The sequence below is a fragment of the Sphaerulina musiva genome (assembly GCF_000320565.1).
Source record: "Sphaerulina musiva SO2202 unplaced genomic scaffold SEPMUscaffold_5, whole genome shotgun sequence".
NCBI classification, from domain to species: domain Eukaryota; kingdom Fungi; phylum Ascomycota; class Dothideomycetes; order Mycosphaerellales; family Mycosphaerellaceae; genus Sphaerulina; species Sphaerulina musiva.
Genome location: NW_016017387.1, coordinates 918,649 through 935,911, shown reverse-complemented (window position 1 = coordinate 935,911; position 17,263 = coordinate 918,649). Strand labels below are relative to the sequence as shown.

At 53.4% G+C, this 17,263-nt stretch overlaps 8 protein-coding genes across 8 annotated transcripts; 2 read left to right on the top strand and 6 right to left on the bottom strand.

Annotated features, from left to right (window-relative positions):
* Nucleotides 1-113: 113 nt before the first annotated feature.
* On the bottom strand, nt 114-3,460 carry SEPMUDRAFT_149261 (heme-dependent catalase). Its single transcript, XM_016905446.1, has 6 exons — nt 2,868-3,460; nt 2,412-2,799; nt 1,973-2,306; nt 541-1,892; nt 344-406; nt 114-256 (listed from the first exon to the last, which is right to left on the bottom strand). The coding sequence occupies exons 1-4, from the start codon at nt 3,036-3,038 to the stop codon at nt 1,643-1,645; spliced, it is 1,143 nt and encodes a 380-aa protein (XP_016760765.1). The 5' UTR covers nt 3,039-3,460; the 3' UTR covers nt 114-256; nt 344-406; nt 541-1,642.
* On the top strand, nt 162-1,345 carry SEPMUDRAFT_108135 (uncharacterized protein; the record flags this gene model as incomplete). The annotated part of the gene is made up of 3 exons (XM_016900721.1): nt 162-256; nt 344-406; nt 541-1,345. 3 exons carry the CDS (start codon nt 162-164, stop codon nt 1,343-1,345), a joined length of 963 nt encoding a protein of 320 aa, XP_016760766.1.
* A 292-nt stretch (nt 3,461-3,752) lies between the features above and the next one.
* On the bottom strand, nt 3,753-5,684 carry SEPMUDRAFT_141547 (MFS general substrate transporter; the record flags this gene model as incomplete). The annotated part of the gene is made up of 8 exons (XM_016902968.1): nt 3,753-3,869; nt 3,959-4,498; nt 4,552-4,779; nt 4,844-5,000; nt 5,053-5,090; nt 5,143-5,462; nt 5,517-5,589; nt 5,655-5,684. The coding sequence occupies 8 exons, from the start codon at nt 5,682-5,684 to the stop codon at nt 3,753-3,755; spliced, it is 1,503 nt and encodes a 500-aa protein (XP_016760764.1).
* A 1,141-nt stretch (nt 5,685-6,825) lies between these two features.
* SEPMUDRAFT_149260 (uncharacterized protein) lies at nt 6,826-7,483 on the top strand. The gene has a single exon (XM_016905445.1). It carries the CDS (start codon nt 7,178-7,180, stop codon nt 7,403-7,405), a length of 228 nt encoding a protein of 75 aa, XP_016760763.1. The 5' UTR covers nt 6,826-7,177; the 3' UTR covers nt 7,406-7,483.
* Nucleotides 7,484-7,771: 288 nt separating this feature from the next.
* On the bottom strand, nt 7,772-9,130 carry SEPMUDRAFT_117210 (uncharacterized protein; the record flags this gene model as incomplete). Its single annotated transcript, XM_016901317.1, has 3 exons — nt 7,772-7,888; nt 7,998-8,096; nt 8,213-9,130. 3 exons carry the CDS (start codon nt 9,128-9,130, stop codon nt 7,772-7,774), a joined length of 1,134 nt encoding a protein of 377 aa, XP_016760762.1.
* A 577-nt stretch (nt 9,131-9,707) lies between these two features.
* Nucleotides 9,708-12,763, bottom strand: SEPMUDRAFT_149259 (Metallo-hydrolase/oxidoreductase). The gene has a single exon (XM_016905444.1). The coding sequence runs from the start codon at nt 12,677-12,679 to the stop codon at nt 9,785-9,787; it is 2,895 nt and encodes a 964-aa protein (XP_016760761.1). The 5' UTR covers nt 12,680-12,763; the 3' UTR covers nt 9,708-9,784.
* A 296-nt stretch (nt 12,764-13,059) lies between these two features.
* Nucleotides 13,060-16,734, bottom strand: SEPMUDRAFT_163738 (DNA repair helicase; the record flags this gene model as incomplete). The annotated part of the gene is made up of 2 exons (XM_016908077.1): nt 16,366-16,734; nt 13,060-16,310 (listed from the first exon to the last, which is right to left on the bottom strand). The coding sequence occupies exon 2, from the start codon at nt 15,574-15,576 to the stop codon at nt 13,060-13,062; it is 2,517 nt and encodes an 838-aa protein (XP_016760759.1). The 5' UTR covers nt 15,577-16,310; nt 16,366-16,734.
* On the bottom strand, nt 15,801-16,647 carry SEPMUDRAFT_108129 (uncharacterized protein; the record flags this gene model as incomplete). Its single annotated transcript, XM_016900720.1, has 2 exons — nt 15,801-16,310; nt 16,366-16,647. The coding sequence occupies 2 exons, from the start codon at nt 16,645-16,647 to the stop codon at nt 15,801-15,803; spliced, it is 792 nt and encodes a 263-aa protein (XP_016760760.1).
* Nucleotides 16,735-17,263: the final 529 nt, after the last annotated feature.

Below are 17,263 nucleotides of genomic sequence, written 5' to 3'. Positions count from 1 at the left end.
GACGACCAAGCGAGTTCTGCCTCTTCTATTGCCCTTGCCTTGCTCCACTCTACCTCCTATGACCGCCTTCGCCTCCGACTGCACGACACGAGACGAGACGAGACAAGACCACACGAGACGAGATCAGCACACCATATCCATCACGTGAGCTATTATCCCACATGCCGACCTCAGCTCCTGACAAGCCCCGGCGCTCTCGTATCACCGCTGCGTGCGCTGTGTGCCGTGGCAAAAGACAGAAGTGTAGTGGAGAAAGGTGTGTACCTACATACCTACCTACCTCACCTGGCTATTTACTACCATTACCATGACTACTACTACTGACGGACATGTGCGCGTCCAGGCCCGTGTGTGATCAGTGTCGGCTGCACAACGAGGAGTGCTGGTGGAGTGAGACGAAGAAGCGGTGCGTGTGTGCGTGTGTGTGTGTATCGTGTGTTTGTCACGTGTTCTCTACAATAGACGCCAGTCGTTGGGAGAAGCACGGGCAGGGGCGAGTGTTGAGTGTCCAGTAGGCTGATGGAGGCGTGGGTGCAATAGAGGGCCGGCCAAGGACTACCTGCGCTCGCTGCAAGACCGTCTACAGGAAACAGAGCGCCTGTTGCTGGCACTCTTGCCACGCGTGACTGACGCCGAACTGCTGGATGTGCTGCACCGCCACGCCGCCACTTCTGCCCATGCCCCGAGCCACCAGACCTGGAGCAGTGCCATGTCTGGGCAGGAGCACTGGTCGCACTTTCCCTTGACAAGACTGGACTCTATCCGCGCGTGGGAGAAGGCGCGTCAATCCTACCGATCGACGACTTCGACGCCCGCGGCTCAGCCCGAGCAGCAACAACCCCAAAGTGTCTACGATCCTTCCCTGGAAGTAGAAGGGGCAGCAGGAACACGGCCGCCCTATCATGCCCCCCCACGCGATGGCACTGTCGCTGTCGCTGTCATGCCCTCGCCCTCTTCTTCCACCCCTTCTGCTGCTAGATCTGCCATGTCCGCCATCCACCATAATGACCCCTTCCCAGCGACCTCCTCTGCCGTCCACACGCAACACGACGCCTGGCCGCAGACGGAGCACGTTACTGCCGCCGCCCGCACGGAGCGGCGCTATAGCGAAGAGACGAGAGAAGCCGGCGAGGCCTTGTTCTCGATATCCAATCACACGCGTGTCGCTCAACAACAACATCATCAACATCAACAGCAGCAGCATCAACATCAACACGTGGTGCCGCAGCCGCAGATGCAGCCGCCCAGTCAACCTTGGCCACCTTCACCGGGAAGAGAGAAAGCGGGTGCAGCGACGCATGGCGACCCATCGCAGACGCACTTCCCAAAGCATCTCTTCTGGTGACCAGGTCTTCCAATGTCGACCCTCGATGATTTCCGCTCGGGATAAATGTTCTGCCTGATTGAATGGCCACAGTGAGGAATCCTTGCAACGTCATATGCGACAACCAAGAATCGCTACATATACATGTAGGCACCTTACCTTACTTGTGCATCTCGACCTGTGAGCGCGTGGACAGTAGCGCTGTGAAACACACGAGTGATGCCAATCTGCAGACATGTACATATACCGGCATCAAGTTGTATTGAATAACAACACTGCGACTAGTATAACAAGAATGAAAAAGCCCCAGTCCAAGCACTACACCTTCAAGTCTGCCGAATATGCCACCTTCTGGCCGGCTTCGGGGTTGATCTTCTGGAGAAGAGCAGGAATGGGTGCTGGTACTTCGGCCAAACTGGCAGGCTCGATGTAGTCCTTGTATCCGTTGACACGCAGACGAAGCTTCCTGCTCTCTGCATACACCACTCTGCGCATCCGGTTGGAGCTGCCGAGAGGCTGGTGCTCCTTCAGTCCGTGCCAGCCATTGACTGTGATTTGGTCGTCCCACCTAGAGGAGAGCACAGCCCGCGTTAGCAACTCGAATCCCCTCATCACACGACGGAGTAGCACAAGCGGGTCATGTCTCACCAAACTCGAAATTCTGGTAGCCACGAATCTTGAGGGTCGAATTCCAGTCGTGCCACCTCGTGCCAGGGGTACTTGTTCGCATCCCACTCGACGCCAATGTCGTCCACGGGCTGTTCTGCCAAGTTCTCGAGCAATTGCACCTTGAAAGAGTAGGTGACTTTGTGCTTCTGGTGGAATGCTCGGGTGTGCTGCGAGAGAATGTTGATGGCAGCGTCGTCATCGATGTACTCCTTTTCCAGCTTCTTCTGCTCCTCGCCTTCGGGGAAGAGGGCGACCTTGGCCACATTGTTGCCATATCGATATGCGGATTGCGACCACTGGGTCATTGCCACCACTGTGCCGAGTTAGACTTTTTTCTTTTTCTTCTTCTTTTTCTTCTTCATTCTCTTCATTCTCTTATTCTGCACCTCAGATCTCCCAAAGTGAAAAAGAGACTCACTGTGCTGTCGGGGAATGGCTGCGGGTGCGCATGCGACCTCGTGATCGTCGCGCGACTTGAGGTAGTCGACGAACTTGTCCAGCTGATTCCAGTTCTTCTCGAGGCTGTCTGCGATTTCGCAAGTCGCCACAGGAGTGCGGAGTTCCAAAACGGGGTAGTTGTTAAATGTCCAATCCTGTGTCTTCTTATCCTCTCCCCAGATCTTCTCTCCCTCGACCCCAAAGACCTTGAGGCCCACTCCCCGTGGGGCTGGCACGTTGTCTGGTACCAGTTTGGGCGTGAGGGATGAATAGCGCATAATGCAGTCATAGGTTCCCGCCTTTTTGAACATGCCCTGAGCGAGAACAGGAGGCAGATCACTGCGGACGGACAGCTTGCCAATCACACACTGCACCCAACCCAGTCTGTCAGCAGCAGCACGAGTCGCCTCATGGGTCAAGGATGGTTGGTACCTACGCCCTGCGTCTTCAAGTGTGTTCCCCGCAGGCAGTGATGGTGCTCATTGAAGTTCATCATCTGCATCCGCTTGAACTGTTCCGAGACTTCCCAAATCTTCTCCTTCTCACCCGGCTGCTCCACCTCGACTCCCTCCGCATCCCAGCGGATATACTTGTTGTCGTCCGACATGCTGCGATCTTCTATACTGAATGGGCCCGGGTGGAGTGTGTATGTATCCGCGTGTCGTTTCTTCGTGATATCAATGATGACCTAATCAATACTGGTAGGTACCTGAGCAGCACAGAAGAGAGAGATGTTGCACGAGCAGGTACGGTTCCGTTCCTCTATGTATGTATACCAGATAGACGGGACCAGGCATCGTGTGCCATCCATTCCAGCCCGTCTCCGGCTTGGGGTGTTTCTTACCCCATCGATCAACGAGGAGTTGCGTGAACCTCCATATCGCCGGAGTACGCCTCGACCACTCCTTTTAGAGGCTCAGCCGCTGATCTGAGCTCCCCACTCCTCAGTGTGTGGGCAGAGAGGATCAGGAAGTGGTCCAGTGCCATGCGGGGTACATGGAGCAAAGCAGTAAAAGTAGCTCCTAGTCTCGAAACCGCCATCCATCACAAGCTTTCTGCATGTCCGATTTGATGATGATGATTTCATCAACTCGGATACGCGCCGTAAGAGAAGAATAATTTGGAAGCAATTGTCCACGTGGGAGGGAATATACGTATCTTTGAAAGCGAGTGCAAAGTACATGTACCCTCGAAATAGACTATTGAGCCTAGGCCCTTAGAGGAACTTGAAGCAAGATTGACGCGAGGAAGGGCGATCCCGATTGCGGGGAAAGGAAGATTGAGTTTTTTTCGATAAAAGTGGGTACATGTATTGATTGCCTCAGGCTGCTACCATGTGCACCTTTTGTCCCTTGACACTCTTCCATTCGAGTAATGCCGAGCCGATGATGGTCAGTGCAGCCATGGCTGTGCCAACGTAGAAGGTGCCCACGAGTGCCTGTAATATCAGGTATCAGGTATCAGGTCAGTATCTTATCAAGTCTCAAGTCACGGGATGCTCAGTCACGGGATGCTGCTCAGACTGACCTCGTTGTAGACACTGATGACGGCGGGGAGGTACTCGACCGGAATCACATCCCGCAAAGACGTCGCTCCCGTCTTCAGCACAATACTCGGGTCTAGCTCGGGAACCACCCGCACGATACCCGACAGTAATCGGCTGGAGAAGATGTTGTTCGCGACCGAGACGATGATGGCTCCACCCAGCGTCTGGAAAAAGACGACAATGGCCGTCCCGATCGGAACATCTTTCTTCGGCAGGCATGTCTGCGCCGCGAGCATCGTCTGCTGAAACCCGAATCCCACCCCGAGCCCCAGAAGAACCTGGTAGCCGATCCATTTGGAAGCGCTGCTATCGGGCGTCCAAGTCGTAGTCAGGCCTGCGCCGATCGGCATTAGCACCGAGGACAGTAGCGCAAAGGGCGTGTAGTAGCCGATCAATGTCACCGCCACGCCGGTGGGGGCCGAGCTGACCACCACCGACAGCACCATCGGGATATTGCGAATGCCGGACTGTACTGGAGACGCCGACTGGATCGCCTGGAACCAGATGGGGATGTAATATGTCTGTCATGATCGTCAGCAAACAACACTGCATGTACCACCACGATATCGCCTACAAAGACGAAGAATGAGGCTCCCAGCGTGAATGCGAGCCATGATGAAGCTGCGATGGAGCGCTGCCTCAACACGCGTACGGGTACGGTGGCCTTGTCCTGCTTCCAGAACTGAATCGCCACGAAGGCTATTAGGGCGAGTCCAAAGACCACAAGCAACGCGATGATGCGACCACTGGACCACGGATACTTGGCACCTCCCCACTGCAGAGCCAGGAGCAAGCAGATCACCTACGCTCAAAAGTCAGTCTATGCTTCTGAGAAGGCCATGTGCTCCAAGAGAATGTCCTCCTACCATGGGCAAGAAAATCGCCAGTCCCTCGAGGTCGAATTGCGAGAGACGAGCTTTCCAGCCATCGTTGAGCATCTGTGCACGAGACTGCTCGGTCTCTCTGTAGAAGACGAGAATGAATATGACGGTGACGGCCCCCAGGGGAAGGTTGATGTAGAAGCTGAGCGTATCAGCGGAATCGATGGGAGCATATCGCAGTACGTCCAACTCACCACCACCGCCAGGAGAGCTTATCCGTAAAGGCACCACCCTAGCTTTAATGAGCAGCTGCGCGTGCATGTGAAAAAAATGGAACGCCATACCATGAGTGGACCGGTCACCGAGGCAATCCCATACATGGCCCCCAGGATTCCGATGTACGTAGGCCTCTTCGACAGAGGCGCACTCGCAGCAATGATCAGCAATGCTCCACTGAAGATACCCGCTGATCCAAATCCTGCAATGGCTCTTCCCACGATCAACGCCGTAGAATTCACCGCAGAGCCGCAAATGGCACTGCCAATCTCGAACCAGAATATGGCCATCATGAAGATCCACTTGACGGAGAAGAAGGTATAAAGCTTGCCGTAAAATAGTTGAAATGCACTCAATGTCAGCATATACGAAGAAGCATACCACCCGACTGCGGACAGGTCAGCGTTTCCCCTGCTCCTCGGAAGATGGGACGTTCACGAACCATCGTCAAGAGCATGAAAATCGTCTGTGATGCGAGGGATCGCCGTGCTAATGATTGTCATATCGAGGCACATCTAGTCGCAGAACATCAGTACCTCCTCTGCTGTCATTCATCATTCAAGCCTTTTCGTTCACTTACACAAAGCACGGCCAGACAGAGAGCCACCATGATGAGCGTGAATGACGTGGTGTCCGGATATATGGAGGCATCGTCTTCGGAGCGAACCCCCTCGATTCTTTCGCCCTCTTCGTCTACAGTTCCCCCGCCCCCTTGCTGCTGCTGCTGCTGCTGCCGCCGCTCTTCTTCTTCCTCTTCCTCTTCCGATGAGATACTTGCTCCGCCGATTTGGGATCTCCGAACATGATGGTCCAGCTTCTCCTTCAGTTCGCCCTGAAACGGAAATTGCTCGAAAGAAAAGTTCCCAATCGAAAAGTCGCCAGAGTCGGTGATGGAAGATCTTCGACTGCGCTTTGTCGCTGCCATGGAGTCGGGCGTATCGCGTCTGTCAAAGTTGATGACGACTGGGGTCGAGCTGCGATGATGACCTGCGAGCGTGGCCGCCTGGGAATCGGGAGTTCGTCTATCGAAATTGATGATGGAAATATCGATGGGAGAATCTGGCCGCAACGGCCAGTCCTCGTGCTCATCATCGCGCGGATCCAATATCGTGGCGGCCAATCCTACAGATGATGTTGTCTCTGCCATTTTGGACGATTACACCGTCGTACAGTGCGAGGCAAGGCGGATTAGACTCTGAGACGGTGACACCGAGAGGCTGTCCTGTTGTTCGAGTTCCGGAGCAGCGACGCACATGGCAGCAAGGAAGCACACTACTTATATCGAAGCTCTCTCTCTTGACATGTAATCATCGTTCACCAGCGCGCGGGCTCATGCATATGGGATGCGACCCGTACTGGATGCCATGAAAATGGGATCGATGATGCAGCCACTGTTCTCAGCGGCATGCTCGTGCAACGTATGTCTGCGGTACGATGAAGGCACACATATCATCATTTTTACAGCTGTATTGTGCCGCAGCATCATCACGCTCGCGTTGTGAGAGTGAACGCACAGCAGACACTGGCTGACCGGTGAATACTGATATTCGGTGGTCAGCATGCTTCCATGGGGGGCGTGCAGATCTCTGCATGGCGTATGTGACACCAGGCTGACACAGCCTTTGTTGTTATCGCCGACCATGGTACTGCATATGGCTACAGCGTCTTCATGTGCGGACACGTTCGGGTACTGTCATATGCTGCTTCGACTCGTCTTTTGGTCAACTTGGCTGTTTCTTGGACGAACGGCTGACTCGGATCCTGCGTCGCACGAGCGCTGAGAGCTACTCTGGCAATAAATGAGCGATTACTATGCTCACAGGAGCAGCAGTGAAGTCTAGGGCTGTCTCTCTCTCATCCTCTCTCTCTGCCATCATCATCAGCATTGGGTATGCTCTGCCACGACCTTTATATTTTGGGACGCTTCCCACCATCGACTAAGCACCGCTACCCGTGTAGTCTTTGCCTTCACTGATGTATCTATAGCGTACACGCACGAGCAGACGTGTGTGGAGTGCACGCCGTGAATATGTGACCTTCAAATTATAAGAGCGCAACGGCTGCACACTCACTGTGCTGATCTCGACAGAATATCCAGCAAAAATGGAGCACGACTTCATCTTTGACCGCTGGCTCGAACAGAAAGGGTCCTTCCAACACCGCCCACAACCGTCTGTTCCAACCATCTGTAACACAAAGTCCCAAGCTGCCCCACAGCAACAAGCTCCTACGTGGGCGACAGTAGCTACTGTTGCGGCAGGAGTGGCGGCCACTGCACTGACCGTACATGGTCTATACAGAGCTCGTGGGATGAGAGGTGTCTTGCCTTGAACAGAATCTGGACCGAGCCAAATGGAGTATCACTCGACGATATAGCAAATATTTGACTAAGTAGCCAGTGATCACAACCTCAATAAAAGCATCTGAGTAATGTCTGCATCTCAGCAGTGATGAGCTGCCACGAGGGCCATGCTTGACTTCGCATGATACATGCCAGCATACCGCCGACCCCAATCCCCGTGGCAAAGCAGAAGTAAAAGCAAACAAGCCATCGTTCTGACTAAGGTAATGAGGCATTTCGCAGGTCCGATCGAGTGATCAATCTCAGTGAGAAATGTCGAGCAGAAACAAGCTGAACAATCAAAAAACACACAGTCTTGCAACCAAGCAGACTGGCAAGTAAAGGTCTCCTCAGCACTAGACCTTGTGCACCACCAACCAGACAGGTCCTCTCTCCTTGCCACGTTTGGCATCCCAACCCATGCTGCTCAACGAACCTGCAGCTTTGTCGCTATTGTAAGGGATTGTAGTGCCCTGTGAGACCACAGAAGAAGAAAAAAAAAATAGTCAGCATACAATCCACACATTTTCGCCACAAAATATCAAAAGGAACTTGGTGTGATGTAGAAAAAGTTCAACTGACCTTCTTCCAACATCCTTCCCCTTGCTCATGACACTCTGTGGCACCCCATCCATCACACGCCTCGCCTCCTTCTTTCTTCAATACTCTTTCGATGACGTCCTGTTTGGGAAGAAGAATTGAACTTTCAGTCAGCCGAACGATCAATACTTCAAACCTCTCTCTCTCACACAAACAAATATATATCCTGACGCCATATGGTATATTGTAGTACTCACCTTGACCGTAAACTTCGTCGTGACCTTGAACATCTTGAACGCCATAGCCTGTCCCTGATACTTTTCCTCCCAGACCGGCGCAGCCTTGTTGAAAATGTGAAGAATTGTATGTTCCCTCTTGCGGGGGAACATGTAGTTTACACCGGGCAACACCGTCGGACACGTCGTCTCCGTGTCTTCTGCTCCTCCGGCAACGACTGTCGCGTCTCCTCCACGAAGACTCAACACATTGAGTCGGGACAATTTACCCCTTTTGCTACTGCTAATGGTGATTTCCGTCCTAGTGGTAGTAGTAGTAGTAGTGGCAGTGTTCGGGCAGCTTTTGGATTTTCCAGACTTTTTGCTTGCGCTGCCGAGACTGGTGCCGCTGCCGGTGGTGGAGTGGGCCGAGACGGAGTCGCTAGGGGAGATGGAGCAGGATGGCGGAGGAGGAGGAGGCGGGATGCACACGATCCTCTTCTTCGTCTTCTTCGGCTGCTGTTGTTCGACGACGACCTTCTTCGCCTTCTCCTTCTGCGGTGCTTCGGATTGGGGTGGTGGTGGAGGTGGGATCTCGACGGTGATCATGCCGGCTGATTTGCCTACCATACGCCATCCGCTTCCTTTGACGATGGTCTTGGGGGCCGAGCTTGCTTCAGATACCACAGTCAACGCAGCCGGCGGCGGAGGAGGTGGTGGAGGCGGAGGTGGCGGTGGAGTGGATTTCTTTTTCTTCTTGGGGACTGGAGCTGGAGCTGGTGGTTCAGCGGCAACAACGGCTTGTTGCCCAGGAGCCTGCACGATCCAGTGAGCGTAGGTAGGGCTTGCAGTGGGTGGACCCGCATAGGTCTGGTACATGGGAGCGATTGGCATTGGCACTGAGTCCTTGGGAGGGATGTAACCTGTGCCTGCACGCCACTGGTAGGGTGCAAAGGGCATAAGCGTTTGGTCGAGGCACAGAGAGGATGGTAGTTTGATTGTATGACAGGATGGTGGTGAAATAGACTTCGCTGATGATGAATCAAGGTCGATCCACGAGTGGCACTTGGTTTTGCTGTCGATGGAGTGGAGTGAGTGTTGCTCTGCAGAATGAGTTGGGAGGTCGAGCTGCGATGCTGTTGTTTTATGCTACTGGAAACTGCCAGATCAGGCGAGCACCCCAACAGCGTGGTGACTACCAGACGAGGTGTCGATGCTGTAGCAAGCAACTGTGAGTATGTCAGTCGGCTCGAAATGGACTGCTGATAGGCATAATCTGGTCTGTCTGAAATGATCTAGGGAGTGGTCAATTCTGGCACGCGACGCCTGTGGAGCACGAGATTGACAGAGACGCCATGCGCTCTACCGTTTGCTGTTGGTCAGTGCCTCTGGCGGCGGAGAAAAACAACCGGGAATACTGCCACAGTGTCGTGGTCACAATGCAACTGCATCTGTGCAGATCATAAGTTCTTTTCTTGGCTGTATGGCCTGAGAAATGAAAATGACCAATTGACGCAAGACGTGAATTCGCCGCATTGAAAAGGGTAACACTAATGCTGGGTCCATGGTTTGCCATGGGATCACAACCGACCCTATGGTTCTGCGAGTGATATACTATACACCGGCCACCACCGCTAGGCCTCCGTAGATGAGTTTTCTTACTGCATAGAAGCTGCCTTCGTAATCTCTCGTCCTGAACTGTGGCTGCCGGAGTCCAGCAGGCCCAGCTTCGACTTCAATCCTGCCCGACGGGCTTTTCCTAACCATGACTGTGTGATCAATCAGCAGCGTTCCCTCTCCTCGGAAGTCGGCGGAGTGACCGGAATCAATCATCATCTTTCGCATATCGGCCAGCTTCAGATCGCCCACGTGGACGGGCTGCGTGGCTCGCTGATGCGATGTCGTGGAAATGCTTTGCACCAGATCGAGCACGGGCACAGCTGGAATTCCAGTTCGCCCAGCTTTGCTATCCTCGTCACCACCTTCGGCGTCGCCCTTGATCATTTTGAGCTTCTTCTTGACATTCTCGTCTTCTGCATCTCTGCTCCCATCCTCCAGGGGTTCCGCGTCTAGGCGAGCAGTGACTGCGACGACGCCGAGACCTCGCACGTTCTGCCACGTAAGCTTCTTGACAAGCTGTCGACTGAGCTTGATCGTCCAAGCATTCGTGTCGACACTAGCGTCCACTACTTCACCGATGACAGGTGCAAAAACGTCGGACTTGGGCTCGCCGCCCTTGAAGAGAAGTTGTCGACATTCCTCGGCCAAAATCTGTGTTTCAGACACGCTCCCAGATATGAGGATGAGCTTACGAGGCCTGATGAGTGGTATGAGCATTTGCAGATCTCGTTTCTCGTGCAAGCCGGAGAAATCAATATGTGCGATTCGTATCTGCAACGCCAGCTGCGACGTAACAAAGACTGCTTTTCGAGGTGGTTTGTCTTCGCCCTCATCTGGCTCATAATCACTCTCGTCGTCTTCGGACCCAGATTCGGGAGCATCGCCACCTCCGACGACCCCTGTTGCCTTTGCGATAAGCGCGTCAATGTCATCTGGCGCATGCTTCTCCTCCACCTTCTGTCGCTTGTCAGGCAGTGGCTTGCGGTCTTTTTTTCCCTTGGTGTTACCATGAGCATCACCCCATTTTCGCTTCTGCCCAACCGCAGTGGCTTCTTGTTTCACATCAGCTCGCATGTCCACACCATCGACTGCATCCCGCTCCTCTGCCCGGAGATACTCCTCGGGCTTGATGATGTCGCCGTAATCGTCACTCTTCGGCTTGCGTTGGACAAATGGGAAGACTTTCTCTCGCCCTTTCCTATGCCGCACGTCGAAGTCGTGTACATTTTTGCTTCGAATGAGAATGTTGATGCCCAACTCGGCATCTGACAGACCAGCTTTTCGCTTGTTGCTTTGTGTCATTTGTGCGGATAGATTAAGTGCTCGTCCTTGATGCTCAGGATCCTCATCCTCGTCGTCATCATCAGAGGACTCCTCCGCTTGCTCCTCGGCGAGTTCAGCAGTGGCCGTGTCGTTGCTGGTGCTGTCTCCCTGTATGTTGCTACGCAGCTGCCTCTGCCGTGCTGCGTATTGTTGATACATCACATCTTCATCGTCGGTCAAACTCTCCGCTGTAGCATGGCGAAGCTGTATGCTTCGGCCGTCCGTGCCAACGACCTTGGCGCCTGTCTGCGAGGTTGACTTGCTGCTAGCCCGCCAGAACTCAGTCAACTGCTGGGCAAGACTGGATCGGGATGTGTTGGTCTGTGCCACACTCTCAGTCAAAATGACAAGATTGCGCGGATCCTCGGCCAGCTTCTCCATGGCTTGTCGTGAAAAGCCCCACTCGAGCGATGCATCGCTAGCAAGCAAGATACATGGTCTCCTCCGCCGCAATGCTTGGTCAAGCTTATTCTTACTCTCAATCTGCTGGATGAATTGCCAGTCTAGCAAGTTCGGTACTCTGCCCTCATCGGCTTGTGTCTTACTCATGGCTGCCTCTGCATCTCTGATAATCGCATCGTCCATCCACTCCAGCATACTCGAAAGCTGGCGCACAGTGCTCTTGCTTGTCTTGCTCGCCATGTATATCCTGGCGTTACGGTACGTGTCGGCATGTGGACCTTCAACGTTCTCCCGCCAGGTGTGGTTGAGAATAAAAGCCAGCTCCAGCACTCTCGCCGACGAATCCGTGGGTATCAGAACCTTACCACCCTGCGCAATCGTCTCCCTGATCAAACTGATCAGAGCCTCGTCCCTCTTCTTCCGCGTCAGCGTCTCCGTCTTCTCCACTCCCCTGGAGCTGCATATCAACGCTGTCGGCCTCTGCAGGCCTTCTGTAATGTTGGAACCCCCAGACAGCCATGCCGCGCCTGACAGCAGGTTCTCGCGGCCTTGATTCCAGTCTGCGGCATAAACAATGCTCTCCAAGCTGTGCTGAATATGCCATATCGTGCCTCCCGGGGTATGTCCAGCGCTGTACGCAGTGATGGTGAGGTTGCCGACGGGGGCGGAGAAAGGCGACGGGACCGGCTGATGCGGCTGACTGTAGCGTAGAGGGTGGATGGCGCCAAAATAGGCAGCGATCTCGTCGGCGCTGGGGGCGGGAAAGAGAAGGCTTGGGGTCGCGTCGGGCGCAAGGGCAGTGTTGGCGGCGATGGCACGGGCGGGGATGACACCGGCGGCGAGCGGCGCGGAGGCGTACAGGTCAGTGATGAGAGTGCGGCCCAGGTTGACGACGGGGGTGGTGGCGTAGACGGGCACGTTGCGGAAGTGCGGGATGTGCTTGCAGCAGTGGGCGTAGGCTCCTAGGTGGTCGAGGGTGGCGTGGGTCAATAGGACGACGGAGAGGGTGGCGACATGCCGCTCCAGCGCGTGCAGCTGTTCGGCGTCGAATGTCTCGTCCCAGCCCACGTCGACGAGGATTTTGACGCCGCCGTCGAGTTCGAGCAGCGACTGTGAGGCAGGCGAGTCGGACTGCGCGCCCAGCAGTGGTGTGAAGTGGAACATGGTCCGTCGACGACACACGAGCCTGGTATCGTATTACTGTTCAATGGTATTGTCGTGACACCATGGTGTTGTTCACTAGCTAAGTGACCCGTCGCGTAGCCATGTTTGGTATGTTTGCATATGAGGGTCGATAGAAGTGAATAGATACATGTACCTAGGTACATGTAGGTAGGTACCTCAAGGTACAAGCTTCATAGGCTGCTGACTCATCCATTTCCTATGCAAAATGGATATGCGAACGTGCATAAGTACCTGTACCTAGACTCACAGACTGGCAATGGAGATGCACAGAGAACGGACGCTACCTCCTACGTACATTTAGGTACCTACCAGGTAGGTATAGTACAGTGCTGCACCAGAAACAGCCACCATACGGTAGGCTAAGAATCCAGCATCTCCTCTTGATTCTTGCCCTCGAAAAACCTTTCCAACTCCCTTACCACACTCTCCACGTTTCCCGCCGCCTTCTCATCCACACAACTTCTGATCCACCCTGGAAGTTTTCGCCTAAACCTCTCGTCGTCATACCTCTCATCGAAAAGTAGTATACTCGCCCAATCATCCTTATGCCTGATAGCCCTACCAATGGCTTGGTTAACACTCCTCATCGTGACGTTCTCTCCACGTTCTCGGCTGGCTCTACCCTTCGGCTCTCCTCTCTGTTTCGCCCTTTCTTCCAGGTACTGCATTTTGGCTTTCCAGTCGGGATCATTGTAGTTGGGGAAAGGCAGACCAATTACGACAACACATCGACCAAGTTCGTTGGAGAAGTTGATGCCTTCGGAGAGTTTACCGCCTATCACGGAGAGCAGTAGAGCGCCTCGGGTGGGGTTGACATGAATAGCGGTTTTGTAAGACGCGAAAGGATCAGAACCCGCGGTACCGCGCGTGTCGTAAATAGTTGGTTTCTGGGCTTCAAGGCGGGAGGTCAAGCCTGCAGAGTTCCAAGCGCGGTGAACTGCCTCGAGGTAGGAATAGCTGGGGAAGAACACGACCATACCTCCTCGGACTTTCGGCACGATTTGTAAAAGTGCGTGTCCTGCTCGAATCATGTTCTTTTCTCTGCACTTGAAGGTGAAATCGATGGAGCCGTTCTGGTCGGATGTGATTGTTCGCACGAAGAGGTTGCTTGATGGTATCAGATGCCCGCACGAGAATGTCGTGATGTCATCTAAGTAAGGAAAGAGCTGCTGTTTGTAGTCTTCCATAGGGGACATGGTACCACCGGCGAGGATGACTGCCCTCGCCTCTTCGACAATGTTTCGGAAGTGCTCGGCCGGGTCGAGCAGCATGTACTTCACAGCGATTGTGCCATCATATTTGACCCAAGTGAAGCGTCCTTCTCTAGCAGGATTCATCAAACATGGCAGAAAGTTTTGCAAGTGAGTAAGGGTTGGGACTTCTGCTGCAGCACTATCAGAAACAGGCTTCCGCGCTCGAGTAGCCTCCGCGCGAGCGAGGTGAGTGATGTAGCCCTCGACTTTGCGTGCCAACTTGCTTTCGGTGATGTAGTGGACGAGCTTGACAAGATTGATTTGATCAGCGCCTTGCGTAGCAAGGAGTGCATTCGCAGTCGTGATGTTGCCATCGCTGCTCTGCTGGCGCACATTGCTCATGAAGTGAAGCAGCGAGGCAACTACCTTGATGATCTGCGTTACATACGCTCTGTTTTTATCTTTCAATCGTTTGTTGAACTTGCGATAGTACTCCGCAACCCCAGCTTTTGCTTGTTGGAGCTGGAGCTCCGTGATGGAGGCAGAATGTATGCTTTCAACCGACTCCATAAGGTTGTGTGCTTCATCGATGATGACCACGTGCCCTTTTAGAGATATACCCAGTGCTTCTCTCGAAGCCTTGTTCAACAAAAGAGGGTAGGGCAGCGTTACGACCTCGGCGTGACCGATGCCAGGTCTGACAGCATAATATGGGCAGATTTGCAGTTTCGAACCTAATTTGGCCAGGTCCTCGATATCACGGATTTCCGCCAAAGCGTGGTCCCGGAAGTCTAGTACCACGTGCTCACTGTCCTTCTGTGGCAGATACTGACACTTCTTGTCCGCAGGCGTCTTTGGCTGCTGCAGCTCCGAGCATCGTTCATTGATTGCTGTTAATGTGGGCAGCTTATTGACGCGGGCGTTGATGCACAAATTTTGACGTGAACCCAAGGTCAGATGTTTCAGCTCTTCAGTCATCTCACCTGCTTTTCCTCTTGAATCTTTTTGCTCGGGAGGATAACCAGGAGGCAGCCTGACTCTCTTGAGCTCGCCAATAAACTGAGACAGCTGTGAATGCGTGCGGGAACAGAAATATATCTTCAATTCATTGGTGTCGTCTTCGGCGTTTCCATGCTTCGCTATCGTATGCAACAGACCCAGCTTCTCCATGAGTCGCCTAGTTTCGACAGAGTACAGTGTACCGTCAGACGCAGCTTCGTTCTCGCTTTCATAGTCGTCCAACATGAACTGCTCCTCGTCCTCGGGGTCTTCAGCTGCGGCATTTGTCTTCTTCTGCCGCTTGAAAGATGGTTCACCATTCGCGGCGCGCTGAGCTCGCTCTCTGGCCTTTTTCTCCCGTTCGCGCACAGCAGTCAGACGCGCCTCGAATTCCTCTCTCAGCTGTCGAATTTCGCGGCTGCGCTCTTGCCGAGCATGTTCAGTGATCCAGATTGGCTCATCATCTTCGATCTCGACACTGGCCATAGCTTCATCAAAGGTCTTTCGCTTGTGCTCGCGAAGCCATGTCAACGAGCCACATATCAGACTCAGAGATTTGCCTGTCCCAGTAGGAGATTCGAAGATGCCCACTTTGCCTTGTTCGATGCAGTCATAAACGCCTTCCATGAACTGCTGTTGGATGGCATAAGGCTGAAACGGGTGGTGGAAATCTCTGTCGGCCATGCGGAATAAAGAGGCAAGAATGGTGGTCCGTTGGTTGATACCTTATTTCATCTCAGTCGTAAGAGAGGGAAGAAGTGCGGGAAGAAGTCCAGCGAATAGGACAGAGTTGTTGATGTGTTTTGGCAAACGCGCTAGGAGCGCGACCCTTCGTGATTTGCGCCACGTGATCCTCAGGCAGAAAGAATTTCAATATCGGAGGTACCCTAGGTACTCTCAGGAGGCGATCAACGGTGTTTTCCTTTTCTGAACCGCATCGAGTCGCTCGGAATAGCAGATTGGGACGACGAAGAGGACTTGGCGTCAATAACCCACGTATCAAGAATCTCCTTCTTCTCGATCTGCTTTCTCTCTGTTGCCTTGGACTCTTGGATGCGTCGAATGTAGCCCATGTAAATGGCCACCTCAGCGACGGCCACAAGAGTGCTGCTGAAGAACGCTAATCCCATTCGTTGTGGGACGTTCCAGCGGCGTGCTGCCATCCACACTGCCACGCTGGTGCAGATGATGGACACCAAGACGTTGATGATCAGGACCATTTGCCTGTTGACATCTGCATAGGTCACTTCGTCAACTTCATCTGCGGTTGAGGATCCAATGGCTCCGAATGATGAAGTCGCCATGGGGAAGCGTTGGCCGAAGGTTTCTGGTTGAGCTGGAGGGTTGATCATTCGTTCGTACTGTCGTTGTTCTTCTTCGACACGTAGGCGCTGCATCAAGCGTTTGTACTCGCTGCTCTGCGTAATGATTAGCATACTGTGGCAGTGATGCAGTTGGGGCATATGAACGTACGGGCTCTGGTTTCGAGGGCGGCGGAGGCTGATAGACATGGGCACCTTTCAGTAGTGAGTCTAGACGCCATGCCTTTGCAATATCAGAAGCCGCATCGTGCACCAAGAACCTCGATATTTCGACCAGCTCATGATGCTCGAGTGGGCTGCCAATTTCTGTCGTCGACAGCTTTTCGCGTCGCTCCTTTGCCTCGTCGCTGCAGCCCTCATCAATGTCTTTCTGCCGTCTACAGTATTCCACGAGAGCCACCTTGGCAGCAGGCGTGGTTGTGAGCAGCACCATCACCAGTGACAGGCACGATCATGGGTACATGTAACTTGAAGGTATGATATAGTTAATAAGGGCTCCTTGTGCCCACTGCCCAGGAACAACAGGGACAACAGGGACAGTAGACCAGACCGCGCGCAGGCACACCAAAAGCTCGAGCAGGGCAGGGCAGGGCAGGGTACGGTCGGCCAAAGCGGCCAACCGCTATCCGTCACCCCCGGCTTTGACTTCAACTTTATACTACTTCTACCCTTCTACCTACTATATACTACCACACACACTCGCTACATACTCGCCGCCTACCTCGCCGTTACCGCCGCATCCGTCGCTACCTTACCTCTCTCTTTGTTGCTAGATCCGTTGTCTTAATAATAAGTTACCTATATAATAAAGCTATCGCTATAGCAACTCGAAGAAAGAATCTACTACTATAATACGTCTACTCTCTCTCCTCTACTGCCGCAGACGTAGATAACTATATTATTCGAACCTTAGTACGTTGTTACGTAGCGCGTAAACTCGTATATTACTAATATACTATAGATTCCTCGTATCTGCTACTTTAGTAGCACTTAGTAGGAACATATCTACGATAAATAACGGCGACGCTATAGACAAGGATACCGATACC

Excerpts from the sequence above, each read along its gene's own strand:
- SEPMUDRAFT_149261 (XM_016905446.1), bottom strand. The coding sequence starts at position 3,038 with ATGTCGGACGACAACAAGTATATCCGCTGGGATGCGGAGGGAGTCGAG. Across the intron at positions 2,307-2,411 it reads AGCCATTCCCCGACAGCACA|TGGTGGCAATGACCCAGTGG; the intron begins GTGAGTCTCTTT and ends AACTCGGCACAG. Across the intron at positions 1,893-1,972 it reads CTACCAGAATTTCGAGTTTG|GTGGGACGACCAAATCACAG; the intron begins GTGAGACATGAC and ends GCTCTCCTCTAG.
- SEPMUDRAFT_149260 (XM_016905445.1), top strand. The coding sequence starts at position 7,178 with ATGGAGCACGACTTCATCTTTGACCGCTGGCTCGAACAGAAAGGGTCC.
- SEPMUDRAFT_149259 (XM_016905444.1), bottom strand. The coding sequence starts at position 12,679 with ATGTTCCACTTCACACCACTGCTGGGCGCGCAGTCCGACTCGCCTGCC.